Source organism: Rhinolophus sinicus, chromosome 2 (assembly GCF_057876585.1).
Source record: "Rhinolophus sinicus isolate RSI-liver-muscle chromosome 2, RSI-T2T, whole genome shotgun sequence".
NCBI classification, from domain to species: domain Eukaryota; kingdom Metazoa; phylum Chordata; class Mammalia; order Chiroptera; family Rhinolophidae; genus Rhinolophus; species Rhinolophus sinicus.
In genome coordinates this window covers 114,896,510-114,911,677 of record NC_142502.1, presented here as the reverse complement: position 1 = coordinate 114,911,677, position 15,168 = coordinate 114,896,510, and the positions used below count along the sequence as shown (strand labels likewise).

At 49.5% G+C, this 15,168-nt stretch overlaps 2 protein-coding genes and 1 long non-coding RNA gene across 3 annotated transcripts in view; 1 reads left to right on the top strand and 2 right to left on the bottom strand.

Annotated features, from left to right (window-relative positions):
- Window positions 1-1,874, bottom strand: part of ACOXL (acyl-CoA oxidase like) — a 183,541-nt gene extending 181,667 nt beyond the window's left edge. The window contains exon 1 of the mRNA XM_088796342.1: window positions 1,736-1,874. Within this exon, the coding sequence (XP_088652468.1) occupies window positions 1,736-1,860 (125 nt within the window). The 5' untranslated portion in view covers window positions 1,861-1,874. The remainder of the gene's footprint in view (window positions 1-1,735) is intronic.
- Window positions 1,875-2,319: 445 nt separating this feature from the next.
- LOC109444463 (uncharacterized) lies at window positions 2,320-12,424 on the bottom strand. Its single transcript, XR_002136864.3, has 3 exons — window positions 12,117-12,424; window positions 9,159-9,306; window positions 2,320-3,823 (listed from the first exon to the last, which is right to left on the bottom strand). It is a non-coding gene; the product is annotated as an uncharacterized LOC109444463 (long non-coding RNA).
- Window positions 12,425-12,510: 86 nt separating this feature from the next.
- BUB1 (BUB1 mitotic checkpoint serine/threonine kinase) overlaps window positions 12,511-15,168 on the top strand; it is a 50,737-nt gene continuing 48,079 nt past the window's right edge. The window contains exon 1 of the mRNA XM_019725844.3: window positions 12,511-12,667. Coding sequence (XP_019581403.3) covers window positions 12,642-12,667 — 26 coding nt within the window. The 5' untranslated portion in view covers window positions 12,511-12,641. The remainder of the gene's footprint in view (window positions 12,668-15,168) is intronic.

Sequence of the window (15,168 nt, the reverse complement as noted above, 5' to 3'; positions counted from 1 at the left end):
GCAAATAAGCTGCCTGCTGGCTCTCCAGCCCCAGCTGCCTCTCCCTCTGTCCCTGAGTGGTTTGATCAATTCACAAGAAAGTGCCTTCTACTTGGCACTTTCTCTGTATCTCCATGTCAGTTTTGTTGTAAACAAAAAAATTATTGACGCCCCCAAAATCTATTTATATTTACCATATTAGAAATGATAACAGAAAAAAATGGTTAAGTATATGTTAAATCATTTGAAAATACCAGTAACAAGCTCATGAAGTGTTTTTTATGAAAATAACTATTTTCCAAAATAAAAAAGAAAATTTAGTAAGAGAGTGGAAATGTTCTGCATTTTTACAAGTCCCTTCTAGGTCTGTCTTAAGATAGCCAGCTCCTCATATCTGCTTTCGCACTTAATCTGCTGGAATATTCCATACCATGCAGTCTCTTGAAAGCACCACTGTACAATCATGAGAAAATGAGAATGAAAAGGCCAATTACATCATATTATTATAAAAACAGTAAGCTTAGTTTTAATACTGTTTTATAATAGTGTTATAATAATAATACTTAAATAAAATTTTTAGATTGTGAATGTTCTGAAACAGTCTTGGGTACCACAGGGAGTCCTTGGAACACACTTTGAGAACCACGACACAAAGAAGAATGTATGAGAGAGAGGGAAACAGAAGGAGGGAGACACTCAAGGAAAAGACCATCTCCCAAGTCTCACCTTTAATCTTCCCTAAGTCCCCCCAACACACTAGGTACCTCCAAGGCAGGAAACCCAGCTTCTTTCCCAAGGACACCTTGCTTTTACTCAAGGAATCTCTTCCCTCCAGCCCAAGATGGGCTAACTGGCATGGCTAACTTGGGAACCACTGGTGTTTTTCTACCAGGGGCTGTCTTAAGCTAAAACTCCAAGGCGAGTTCTAGGAGTGGGCTCTTCCCATGGCCTGTGAGGGGTCAGCAGCCCGCAGAGCACAGGAGCAAGAGCCCCAGGGACACAATGTGCTGTCTGGAACTGTCTGGCCGGTCACTGCGCCACTTTATCCCTCTGTCAACAGGGACTGCCCAGTCAGTCCACCCACTTCTCGGGCTGTCCTCGCATTAGGTGACCTTGAGGACCTGGGCTCACTGTACAACCGAAGACCCCTGCTGCTGTTCCGACGCCCACGCTGTACCCAGGCCTTCTGAGGGGCCCTGGAGTCTGCCCCCCACACACGCCCTGACCCAGCGGCGCAGGCCGGCGGGTCCCGGTGCGGAGTCAGCGCGCTCCCTCCGCGCAGGCACACCCGGTATGCTGTCCTGCCGGGGTTCCCGGGGGCTGTTCCGGACACCGGTACCCCCGTGACCCTGGGCGACGTCCATGTCCACCCATTCCGGTTTTTCTGCCTTCTCCCCACCCCGTGGGGCACCGACAGGAGGGAACTCGGAAACAGGTTTCTAAGCACGACTCTCCGCCGAGCAGCACGCCCGCCGGGGCCACCCATCACCCCGAATCTTCCGGCTAAAATGCACGGGGGTGGGGAGGGGACACCCTCCGGGGAGCCAGTGAGGTCGGCGGTCTGCGGCACCTGCACGTCTAGAAGGGGGTCCGTCTCGGGCGTGGCTCATGGCCTTCCGCGCCCTCGCCTGGGGTGCGCCAGGCGGTGCCCCCAAGGACGCGCGGAAACCGAGGGGACAAGGCCGGCTGGGGCGCGGAGACCGAGGGGACACGGTCTAGAGAGTGGGGGCTGAGGGGACACCGCCGGGCGCGGTACCTGGGCCGGAAGAGCGGGCAGCCGCCCAGGGACCCACGTAGCGCGTTCTTGAGGCGCCAGTACTCGCCGTCCAGGTAGCGGTGCAGGGCCGAGTCCCCGAGCTCCTGCTCCGGTGCCGGCTCCATCGCGCCCCAGTCTCCGCGAGGCTGGCACAGGTTGGCGGGTTACGCTCTCCAGCCCCGCCCTGAACCCGCCCGGCCCCGCCCTCCTCACCTGGTACCCGGGCCCCCACGCCAGCCCCCACGCAAAGAGCAGAACCTCCCGCTTGGGCTCCTGCAGTGAGTGGTCTCCTCCCAGGTCCCACCGCCTTGCCTTGTAACTGTACTTTCTGCCGCCCCTGCCCTCTCCTCTACTGTGCCTGTGGGCTGTCCTTGCAGCCCTCAGGAAGCAAGGATTACGGGAAGCCTGGCTGCGCAGAGCTGACCTCGCGGGCCAGCCTGTTGCCAGGCTCCGGAGATCCAAGACCGCCTGCCTGGTCCTTGCTCTGGTCCCAGCTCAGCTGCAGCTCCCGGCAGCTGAGCTCAAGTCCCGGCAACCCCGACACTGGGCGGTTCGGGGGACTTGAATATTCCTGTCAGCTGGGGTGGCCGAGGCCCGCGGCCCCGCAGCCCCGCAGTCCCGGGTCGCTGGGAAATGCAGACAGGACGGACAATGACGGTGAACACTGATCTCCCAGGACCGTCCTTTTATTGTGTAGCCAGTAGGAAATGCGTTACAGCCTAAGTGGCACAGGTTCTCTCCTTTCCTGTAACTCATGCATGTTGTTGATTCTCCTTGCAAATACCCTAGCAGTTCCCTTCCAAATACCACTCTGTTGGGGAGAAGACTGGGGGGGGGGGGGGGGGGGGGTGCGTGGCAGCACGGCCCTATGGCTGTGTAACAAATTACCACAAAGCCAGTGGCTGAAGACATGTTAGTCTCTTACACTTCTGAAGGTCAGAAGTCCAAAATGGACTGAAATCAAGGTGTTGGCAGAGCTGGATTCCTTCTGGAAGCTTCAGGGAAACCTCCCTTTCCTTGTTTCCAGCTTCAAGATGCTGCCCGCACTTGCTGGGGCCTGGTCCGTGCTCCGTCTTCAGAGGGCATCACAACCCTGCTGCCATCGCCCAGTTCCTTCTGACTTCGACCCTCTGGCCTCACTCTGGTAAGGACTGTTGTGATGACATGGGGCTGGCCCAGATAATCCAGGATGACTCTTCATCTCAAAATCTGTAACTTAGTCTCACCAAATACATCCCTGTTCCCATGGGAGATAATGTTCGGGCTCTGGGGATTAGGGCATGAACGTCCTTGGGGTGCCAACACCCACCCCAGTGCAATGAGTAGGGGCTTTGTTTTCTCCAGGAGTGGAGGCCTGAAGCGGGGGAGTCCCAAGCCTAATTCAGGGGTGCGACTGCAGGGACCCAGCTTTTCTTTCCTACTTTCTGCCCCCCATCCTCTCTGTGTCTTATCTTTCTCTCTTTCTAACTTGTCTCCTCTCAGTCATAACATGGACACTGCAGCTCCAAGCACATCTCGTGCCCAGCAGAAGGCTGGGTAGGGGCGTGGGGTGCTTCCTTCTGTATCAGTCGGGATAGGACAGTGTTAGAAGCAACCCTAAAATGAGTCCATGTACACTGTGGTCACAAACAACCCCCCAACCTTAGGGTGTACAAAGACAAGAGTTTATTCGTCACCCACGCTAGATGGGGTTCTCCTCCTTATCCTCTCACTCCAGGTCCCAGCTGACAGAGCAGCCACCAATGTGTGGCCACACAGTCTTTTAAAACTTCCAGCTGGAAAGAACACAAGTAACTTCCGCTCACAGCCCGTTGGCCACAGTAGTTCTGTCCTGACTGTACGGGGGAAGGAAGGTACCACTCTGGACACATCAGAGGCCAACAGCCTACTCGTCTCTGAGCAGCACACTACTGACGTTCAAATATTTATCTCACTCCCCCTTCCACTGGCAAAATGCACTCTCCCTCCTCCAGGGAGGCAACGGCATTCCCATATTGTCACCGCACCAAGTCCAAGGCCGCTGGGGGATACACCGTGGTCTTTGCCTCAAGTCACGATGTGGCTTCTCCTGACTCAGAGACCTAGAAGCTAAAAACATAAGTCACCAAGTTACCTTCCAATCGCATGTAGCTTGAGTGACAACAAAAGCTTTGTTGTTATAAGCCCCTGAGACTTTTTGGAGGGTTGTTTGTTACCCAACTGTAACATAGCCTATCTGGAAAGATACTGGAAGAATGTCGGTGCTGAAATAAAAATCCCAACTACATGCACTGGCTTGGGGTCGGCAAGGGACAGTGAGGATGCTGCCAACCTCAATGGAAGGGGTTGATGTTGTGAGGTGGCAAATGTCTGATAAAACTTGCTGACAGATGGCATAGCCAGTGGACACTGCTGCAGGAGATGCTGAAGACACGGGGTTAGCATTGCATGTTGGCTGCGATTGGCTGCGTTTCACAGGCTGTTATAAGAAAGAGATGAGCTTAGAAAAGAACGGACCCGCTTGTAAGCAGGGATGGAAGGGGACAGAGGACACAAACTCAGGGACTTTCGCAGCTGCTTGCTAAGCCCCATCAGCAAGACATAAAACTGGAGAGCACTTGAAGCAACAAAGGCCAACTGAAACTCAGATTCCTCCCCTTTGCCCAGTGACCAGGACAGAACTGTGAATTTGACCTGCACCCAGGCTGAGACCTGTCAGTAGATTTGGGGGTGCCCAGCAAGTCACCTCTCACTCTACCTGAAGCTTCACTGATGCAGCATCAGAGGACAGCAGTGAATCACACCAGTGCTGTGGAAGTGACAAGCACCACTCTGGGTCACTTCTGCCATGCCTGCACCAAGGCCTGGAGAAGTGTAACCCTCCCAGGTGCCCAGAGTGGGGAGAGGGAAGAAAAGAGGGAGGGAGGGAGGGAGGGGGAAGAAATAAAACATGGCTTCACTGGACTGTCTGTGTTACCCAGGACTTTCTATCGTATGTAATTAAAACCAATTTGAACTCTCTTCAGCAAAATGGAAGAGCTGCACCACTGCAGCCCACTTCTCAGGGCAGACCTAACTCCTCTACCAGGCAGAAAAAGGCAGGGGTAAGAGCCCAGTTCTTCAGAGGGAACCCAGCAGTCACAGGCCTCTGAGGAGGAGGCACTGGGGATGGCATCTGGGTTGGTGCCCGGGGGCCACCCTGCAGTCCCAGGCCCCCCGTAGGAGAGTGAGGCTGTGAACTTCTGCCAACTGCTCTCTGTGCTCCTAGACCCTGGGCCCTGGGCGAGAGGTGGGCCCTCAGCTAAAACACTTAGCAGTCCCACGACCCCACCCGTGGTGGCGCTCTGCATCGACATGGCCGTGTGCGCCAGGTGGGCAAGGTCCTTCAAGCTCCTGGTGCACGAGTGACCAGCAGTGTTAACTGGCCTGCCCAGGGGCACACGGCTCTCGATGGCAGGGGACCCAAGGCTCACAGGGTTCCGCCATGTAACACATCGCCCAGGCAGGACTGGCCTGGGGCCGGGGAATTTTATGGACGCTGCTTTCATGGACCCTGCGGTATGAACATCACAGTCTGGGGCTCTGGGTTCTGGGGTGAGGCACACACTGTTCTCAGGGGACTTGAGAGTGTCCTGTAGAAACCATGGGCCCATAAAAAGTCAGAGCTGGGAGCCCCTGGAGTTTGTCCTGTTAGTCCCTTCTTTTCAGACAAGGACACTGGAGGGTGTGGCCTCTGACAGAGTAATCAGCCACTGGGCTGGAGTTTCAGAAGGGAAATGGGCGATTTGGAAAGCTGATTTACAGGGTCCCTGTGAGTTCATGGGGAGCCCCACTAAAGGTACCAGCTCAGTTATCTGGCCCCGTCTCACCTGTCAACACAGATCCTCAGCCCCCATAAGCCCTCCTTCCTCTCTCATGGATGTTTCCAGGATCCCTGAGAAGTTTCTCGCATGTGATTGTGAACAGCTCCATTGCCTCACCCCACATGGAGCCCTGGGGTGGGACAAAAAGGTGGGTGTGGACAGGGAAGCCAGGAGGCATGGCTCCCCGTGTGTGGTCACTGTGTAAACAAGGCCTTCAAGCAGAATCTGCAATGGGAAAACTCTGGCAGCGCACTGCCTCTCTTACCACAGGGGCTAGATTCCAGAAGAGCCACCACACCATCCTCAGCGTGCCCTCCCTGCAAACAGGCAGGGCTTCACTGCGGGGTCACTCACCCCTGACGTGCCTGCCGCCCTTCCCCCTGGGATAAAGTCTGCCGATAGACTCCATGGGCTTCCTGCAGCCTCACCCACATGCTGGCAGCACCCCAGCGGGCAGTCTGGCATCGGGATTCCCAGGTGGCACCCACGGACTCCCATTCTTGGTAGCAGTAGGGCTGTGGCCTGTGATGTGACTTTCCCTGGCGCCCAGAGCAAGACCAGTTTTTAGGCCAGCTCCATTTTCCAAATCCTTCCTCCAAGAGACAAATCCCTGGTCCAGGGCAGAGCCACCCTTGTGAAGTTCATGGACCAACCTTGGGACACTGAGGATTGTGTCTGTGTGGTACCACGCAGCGGTCACCAGGAGGTACCGTTGTTTGAAAAGCAAGTAAAGATTGGTGTGTAAAATCTGCTACCTTCTGTAGGAGGATGGAGAAAGTGGGAATAAAAGGGAAACCTCTCCGAATATACCTTGTTTTATAATTTTGATTTTGGAACTGGGTATTTTACATAGCTTTAAAATGTTAAATATATAACAGGAAAAAAAGCAGTCCCTGAAAATCAAAAGCAAACTGAAATGAATTCATTCAATTCTGATTCAGCTTGGTGGCATAACCACAAGAGAAAAATTATTTCAATTAACTTGAAGTTCATTGCTTGGCTGGCATAGCCCATTAGGAACATAACACCCCAAAGGCAAAAAAGAACAGAGAAATTTTATGTGATCGTCTTGATAGTAATAGCAATGTTGGTGTTCTTTGGAAACTATTTGGTGTATGTTGTAACAGAAAGCAAATAAATAACCAGATCAATGGCGTTAGAATCCAATGTCTTCGGTATCAACAAAGTAACAAAGAGAAAACCAAAGAAGTTAAGGCAAAATCCTTAACTTAATAAATCCTTATCTTAAGTTCCAATTGGAGACAGTATAACTTTATGGTTTGTTTAACTTCTATTTCTGTGGTGTCTCAAGTCTCATATGGAGAGAAAGCTAGTCTGAATACGAATGCATGAGGGGAGTACTGGGACACATAAGCTCAGCTTGGGGGTGCTGGGACGTGAAGGCCAAGCAGAACCTAACCAAGGGAAAAGGGGGCAGGAGAGTGTTCTCAGAACCAAAGGCCAAGGCAATAGGGCAGGGCCATGTGCAGTTGTTTCGGTTGTGCACTGCATGAGGGCAGCACATCTAGGACACATCACAGTCTTCTATAAGGAAGTGCACAGATGGCTTATGAGGTCCTGGTGCCCTGTCTCTGCCACACACGCACATAAACCCATACTGTCAACATGGTATGCACACATTAGGACAGCATGCACATACATATGCTCAATGACACGCGGGTATGAACTGCATCCTGTCCTGACCGGGCTTGGGCTGTCCTCAGGTTACCTTTCTCCCTCCCTTGCCACAGAGACAAATTTCCACCCCTGTTATATTTCAAACAAACCTGACAGTCATCTCCTCTGGGAGTGGGTGGGGGAGAGGTAGAGAGTGCTTTCCTGTGGTAAGTGGGAGGTGTGTGTTGTGTGTGTGTGTGTGTGTGTGAAGAGACCTTCGGAACTGAGAATTAAAGAGGGGTAACTCTGCTAAGGGACTTGAAAATTATTGCCAGGACACAAGAGTGGAAACTGGAGGGGCAAATAGCAAGTGTCCACTATGTCATGCAAAGGCTTGGCACAGTGCTTAGTGCATGGTACGCACTCAACCAAGTAGCCCCTGGTACTGCCAAGCACAATGCCACCAGCATCTTCCCTCAAACCAAGGGCCACACTCAGAGCCCCCTTGATGGGCCAGGTCCCTGCCCCAGTGTATCTTTCTGCGCTGCCACAGCTGGGGAAGCCCTCCTCTCTTTGACCCGGGAGCCCCCTAGGGTGACCGACCACCCCAGTTTGCCTGGGCTGTCCCAGCCTTGGCACTGAAGGTCCCACCTCCCAGGAAGCTCCTCAGTCCTGGGCAAACCAGGATGCTTGTCATTCTGTTCCTCTTCTTCAGTTAGGAGATGATGTTAGGAGGGCGTAGCGTTCCCAGTTCCCAGGCGGGAATTCCCGCCCGTTCTCAGGAACTTTTTTCGCTTTCCGGTTCCCAAATCCCGAGAAAAGTTAGTTGGGAAATAGGGAAAATCAGCTCCTTGAACCCAGGTGGTTGGTAGTAGCAGCCGTCACTTTGTGGAAACGATTCATCGTGCAGAACAGAAAACAGTTTATATCTCAGGATTCGGGAAAAGGAAAGCGAAAAAAATTCCCGAGAACAGGCGGGAATTCCCACCTGGAAACCCAAGGAGGGAGCCCTTGGTCTATCACTCAGAGTTTCTGCTGAGGCCTTCTACTGTTGTCATTTTTTGCCATTACTTCCTGCAATACTTTTTCTGTCCCTTCCTCTCTCTCCTCTCCTTCTGATACTCCCGTGACGTGTATGTTCGTACACTAATTATGTCCCACATTTCTGAGGCTCTGTTCATTTTTTTTTCATTTTTTAAATTTCTGTTCTTCAGCTTCCATAATCTGTACTGCTCTGTCTTTGAGTTCACTGATTCTTTCTTCTGCCAACTTAACTGTTGAGTCCCTGTAATACATCTTTCATTTTGGTTATTGTACTTTTCAACTCCATGATTCCCATTTGGTCCTCCTTTACAATTTCTATCTCTTTATTGACATTCTTTATTTGATGACTCATCATTATGATGTTGAAATAACAAGTCACTGAAAGCCCAAACACAGATAAAAGTACTTGATTTACTGTACTTCCTAATAATTTAGATACTATTTAGATATAATATTAGTCATTTTAGATAGGAAGAAATTTACTATTGAAGTCAGCAGATAAGGCAACTTACAGTTTTAAAGGAAGAGAGAGCCGTACCTTGCTTCTTCTGAAGCAAGAAAGGCAAAAACATTAGACATGGCTGGGTTGGCTGCTGGCACCCAGCTCAGAACAAGCCTCCCCTCTCACACTGTGGTGTGGGTTAGGGGAGGGGAGGAAACAGAAGCACTATGGCAACAGGAGCGCCAAAAACAAAAGGGAGGCATCTATCAATGAAGCAAGGATGAACAATTAGTGGGTTTTCAGATACTCCATCATAACTGCTGCGCTCTGAAGCACAGGCCTGAGGAAAAGGGCAGGGGGAGAAGACGGGGGTTAGGACACATGGAAGTTCAAGTGCTGTCATGGCATGAGCTTCCAATTAGCAACTGTTTACACAATTGTTAGACCATACATAGGCCATGAGCAGAAACCTTCTTACCTTAAAAGCCATCTTGTCTTGCTTTGTACTTTGTACCTACTGGCTCCTGTTCGTCTCCTAGGGGCTTACGATCAGCGGCTTGGGTGGTCCGGATGGCAGCCTGGGGGCCAGGATGTGGAACCAGAGGGCTTGGTCAGGCCCCGAAACCCTTGGTTGTGAGAGACAATGCAATGAAAACCCCCTGAAGCATTGAAGGGGGAACAGCCTCGTTTACCCCCTCCTATAAAACTCCGTACCCCTTTTTGCTCCGAAAGGTTATGGTCTTTTCTAGCCTGACCTCCCACAGCTCAAACATGCCAAATAAATTCTAATAGACCAATTCTGGTCTCCCGTGACTCATTCCTCCAGCCGTGCCTAACAAAAATGAACAACACTTCTGCCAGCCTTTTGATATTTTCTGCTTATACTGATTTATGTAAATTGCCAGCATTTGGGGGTTTACAAATTTTCTTCATCAAAGTGTCAAACTATTTCTTCACCAAACGATTTGGAAGCTCTTCATTTACCCCTGACATGTAGAGATAACGTGAAGCTCTTAAAAGGAAACAGCACATGAAACTTCCTTCAATAAGCTCCTCCATGAAGGCTTGGAACCCCCGTCTGTCTTCCTTCCACTGTGCCATGTCTTGTCCTGTACAAGGGCACACGCTTGGTAACCCCTCCCACTCAGGACGTCTAAAAGCAAAGTAGCTTCAGTGGATTCTCCGATACCCCCACATTATCTTTCTTTTCTTTTCCTGACATGCTGAAGATGTCATTGTGTTCTGAGAGCTCTCTCTCCTTGAGATCTGATTCCCTACTTTACCTTCCGTTCCCTCTGCCTCTAAACCCAGTTTAAAGCCAGCAAATTACTGCTCTCTGCCTCTACTGCCCACCCCTCCCCCTGTTGCCAATAAACCCTGACCACCACTAGGTTAATTAACCTAATGGGGACATTCAGATGAATACACTGTATAGGAGGATCATTGTAATTCTCCTTCAGAATAAGAGGGACTTCCATAAGTAAGGACCAGGAGAACTCACTGAGTAAACAGGGAATCATTCCTAGAAACATTTCAGTTTCTGATCACTGCTGACAACCCCAGGACTTATTTCTATGACTCCTACATATTCCCACAGTGGTTGTCATCCGGGCTTTATAGAGGGTCCCTATGCCTTTCATTAGGGGCAGTGTGGAAGAAGCACCCAGAATACCTTCCCCTACTCCACAAACAAGCCTGGTGGGGGAGGTACCCCTATGGTAGTAGCAGAAGTGAAGGAGGGCAACTTCTGGGGCTTTTAGAAAACAGGGTAGAGCTGAGTATAACTACCATGAGGTCCCATGGCGACAACACGGTTTGCTCCAAAAAGGCCCAGTTATGACCACGATCAAGTACAAACTCCTTAATCTAGCATGGAACACTTGAAATCAAAATATTAAACAATTCTTTCAAAAAGAATCTCCACTACTCATTCACAAGAGTCAAGGGTGATCTCCCTCAGTAATCCTGATATTCACCAGGAATGACCTCCCCCAGACCCCCCCACTGCCCACATCCACGGTCACTTCAAGGCCCAATTCAAGCTCCACCTTCCCCATGAAGCTTTATCTGACCAGCAGGCCACATTTCCCCTTTCTCCTCCAGACTCCTCCAGCAGATAGTTTGAATATTCATGTGGCACTTAATACACATATATACTCTCTTTAAACAGTTTTCTAGGACTGTGTCTTCATCTCCCAGACAAAACCACTAGTTTTGTAGGACAGGATCTGTTTGCATTAGACGAGGTTATAAACCCAGTAGCACCCAGCACACGATGGGTGCTCAATTAACATTTCCCAACTGATGACTGATAGAACCGCAATGAAACACAAGTTGAAAATTTGAGTTGGTGGAGCCAAAAATATCTTAATTCCTGTGATGGTTGGCAGAACCTAATACTTGTCTAAAAGACCCCAGAGCGAGCATCCTTTGAGTAATAAGCCCCATGAATCGGATACTTGTGTAGAACCAAATTGATCACCCTGGAAGAAATTCTGGACTCTGAAAGCGTCAGGATTTCCAGAAGCCGCTAATTATTATTATTCTATTTTTAGGCATTTAATTTAACAGTGCTAAGAAAGCAAAACATCCACACAGCCTCTCTAAAAGGAATAATCACGTGAATAGCTCTTTATATTTTCCTTGCATTGTCAAGTGGCTCTTGAAACAACCTTGAGAGGTAGAATGGGCAGTTAGGAAAGACCAAGGGCAGAGAGGACTAGGCTAACTCTAGTCACTCTTAGGTAGAAAGCATCCGCAGGTTACATACTTCTTGGACACCTGGACTCCTTTACAAAGAGGTCTCTTTATTTTTTATTTTATACTTCCTGAGAACTCAGTCTCGAGAGCTCCTAGGTCCACAAGATGCTGAAAACTGGCATTCCAGGACAGCCACACAGCCTTTCAGATGAGCTCAATCAATCAGATCAATTCAATCGAGGCCAGAGGTCTCCAAGCCCACCTAGCCCGCGTGTAACTTACGTCACCAGCCCTGAAGCCCAGCGACATGCTGCCCGTGAGCTGTAGCCGTTAAGACAAGGGTCTTCCCAAGGGTCGCTGACGAACCACTTGCTAACTCTTTGCATTGCATTTTGGGATGTGGGACAAGACTTGCACAGGGTCAGCCACCGGGTTCTTTTTCAGAAGAGGACGCTGAACACTAGCTGAAGGAAGCGGCTGGAGCGCGTGCCCTCGCGGGTGCTGGGTTCACCCCACCTGCCCGTCCATCGCCTACGCCCCCGGCTCCGCGGCCTCAAAACAACAGTCTGGACCCTACGCACGTGTTATTTTTCTTACTTCTATGAACCAGGCATAACAATTTTGGTTCATATATTTGAGGAAAGGGGTAGAAGAGGCACGACTTTCGGAACTGAGGGCCCAAGCCCCATTTTTCCGCCTGGGGTACCTCAGGTTAGGTGTTTATTTCCGACAGTACCTTCCCCGGGATGATCCTGCGTAAGATGTTGCAACTTGGACGGCGAAGAAAAAGACGCACTCCTGAAGCCTGGCCAACCTACAGCCGGCTCGTCGCGACGGTATCAGAACATGAAATGTTTACCTCGGATTTGCCATTGTAGGGATTGATCTGCTATGAGGCGTGAGAGAGAGATTCAAGATTTAGAAGTAATTATTTTTTAATTTTTAAAAATAAGTAATATATAGTTACAAAAAAGATTATCCGCCGCGCTGCAGGAAGAAACCCAATCCTATCTGCCGGCTGCGAGCTTCGGAATCAAATCCGAGCAAGAGGAGGAGGAGGAGCTGCAGCGCGCGGGGGAGGCGGGACTTGGTCTCCTGGCAACGACCCTGGCGATTGGCCAGTCCGTCTGCAGCCGTGACCAATGGCCAGGTTCCTGGTAAACGCTCGTCCCGGCGACTGCGGCTGCGCGGGAGATTCGAATCGGCGGCGGCTCTTCGTTTTGGGCGCTGGTGAAACTGTTACTGGCAGCGTCTTTTCGCCATGGACGACCCGGAAAATATCTTCCAGTGAGTGTGGATCTGGTGGGTGGGCGGGCGGACGCTGGGGCATCTCGGGGTCGCGCCTGGGGGTCCCCGCTGGGGATCGCGGGGTCTCGCTTCCTTTACCCTTCCTGCCCCTTTCCTGGGCCATGGGGGTTGTCCTCCGCGTCACCCCATTCAGGCTGTGGGCCACTCGGGGTCGGGGACCGACTCCCACCGTGTGGCCGGCACTCTCGCCCAGACCCCGCCCTCGTCGGTGGGCCGTGGCAGTTTGGAAGGATTTGGGCGATTCTGAGGAGCCCGCACTGGGCATGCGCCGCTGAGGGGGGAAAAAAGCCCAACCCAGCAAAAATCCTAAACCTATCTAGGTTTCCTGAGAAATTTTCAAAGCCACTAATTTAAAAAATTCTACACAGCAGGGAGAGAACTTAAAATTGCTCTTACCCATCACCCCACAGTCAACTTTTAAAAGTCTTTGAATGATGTGTACTTTAAGAAAAAAAAAACTATACGTATTATCATTTATGTCAGCCTGCTAACAGTTTTTTAAATTCCCACTCCTTTGCTTTGTGGCTTCGAAGATTTATCCCCACGGTTTCAAAAGCATTTAAAACAGTGGAACCGTATGTGACAGGAGGTACGCTGGTGAGTTTTGTCAACACCAGGGCGATCTTACTCTGGGATCAAATGACAGAGGGCGTTAGGTGTAGTCAAAACAAAACTATTTGCTCTAAGACTTTCTTTAGGCTTCAATTGAGCCAGCCAAGGATTTCACCTTCAGAAGCTAATTTTTCTCCACTTTAAAGGAGAAATCAGGCATTTCTGACCTTATTTTGACTTTCTAAAGACTTATTTGCTCTACTGAACTGAGTGTTTTAGTATTAACTTGGAGTATACTTGGCCATGTTTCTAGGGAGATGGGGTCGGTATCAGAACATGAAATGTTTACGCTGGGTCTGCCATTCTAGGGATTTATATGCTGTGAGGCATGTGAGAGAGAGAGATTCAAAATTTAGAAGTAATCATTTTTTAATTTTTAAAAATAAGTAATAATAGTTACGAAAAAGATTTAGAAAAGTATTCACTAGGATCGCTCCCTGTCTACTCTCCCACCTTCTGATACGTCACCATTTTTCTAGTTTATTTTTCAAGTGTTCCTTTTTGCAAATATAAATATATTATAACCATATATTAACATACATATATATGTTTGTGCATGTGTACAGTTCCTGCCTTTATCTCACATAGAATGTAGCACAGTACGTGCTGCTTTTTTACTTAACCACTATCCTTGGAGATACCTGTCAATACATAGAGCTCTTTCTCATTCTTTATAACTGCATAATATTTCAGGTACCATAATTGACCTAAAAAGCCCCCCGTTGGTAGATACTTGGGTTGATGACAGCCTTTTGCTATTACAAATAGTGTCACAGTGAAAAGTCTAGTACCTGTGGCTTGGCACATACACAGATAGATCTGTCTCCTAGATTCCCAGAAGCAGATTTGCTAAATCAAAGAGTAAATCTGTTGGTAATTTTGGTAGATATTAGCAATTCCCTTGGCAGGATTGAGAGCACGCCCACCTGAAGCCAGATGTGAGTACCTGCTGCCACTGCTCCATCTATGCACTTTCACATTTGTGTCAGTCTGGTGAGTGAGAGAGTGTACCTCGCAGAGGTGACTTTCTCTTCTCAGAGAAGCTGAGTAGTTTTCTGTGGAATGCAACTTTCAATTGGGTTGATTCCCGCCCCCCTTCCCAATTTCTAGAAGCTCTGTCTTGTTATCCAGTTTATCATTTCTCTTGTGACTCTGCTTGGTGTTTTACTGGCTTGTTCAGTTTATTTTATAAGGAGAAAATCCTGAGAAGTTCTGAATTAAATTACAGCAAGCCAGAGGGTGGAAGGAAGGGACAGAAAGGGGTTACTCAGCTAACGACTGACAAAAGACTGCTTTCACTCTTGAGTATGTGTTGGAATTATTAGTTAACTTCCAGGTGGCTATTTCCGAGATGATCTGTAAAGAGAGAGTGGCCGCGCGCCCGGAGCTTTGGGGCTCTGCTACCCCATCCCAGAAGTGGCCCTGCTTCACCTCCCCCCACCCGGCCCCCTTTGTCTACAGCTTCATGAATCCTTTCACAACTGGAAGGATATGTCTTTCCTACCTAGCCACGCTGCTGGTGGTTTAGACTTCGGGCCCCAGGACCAGTCTTTTTTTGTTAGCACTGGTCTAATAAACGCGTTCTTTTAATAACAAGACTTTTAGCCATGGAAGTTAAAATTTTTGTCAGCTTTTCTTTTGTGGCTTCTGGATGTTGAGTCATAAGATACATTGACTTCATTTGTATACTGAGATGATAACTAGAAGAAAGTATTGCTTTTAAATCCTTTTTTCCGAAAAATCGTAGTAATTTATCTGGCAGAAAACGTTGAAGTCTTCCTTAACTTGACTCTCTCACACCATTTGCAATCCCATCAACAGGTCCCATTGTCTCTTTCTGCAAAGCACCCCAGTTCCACACTCGTTTC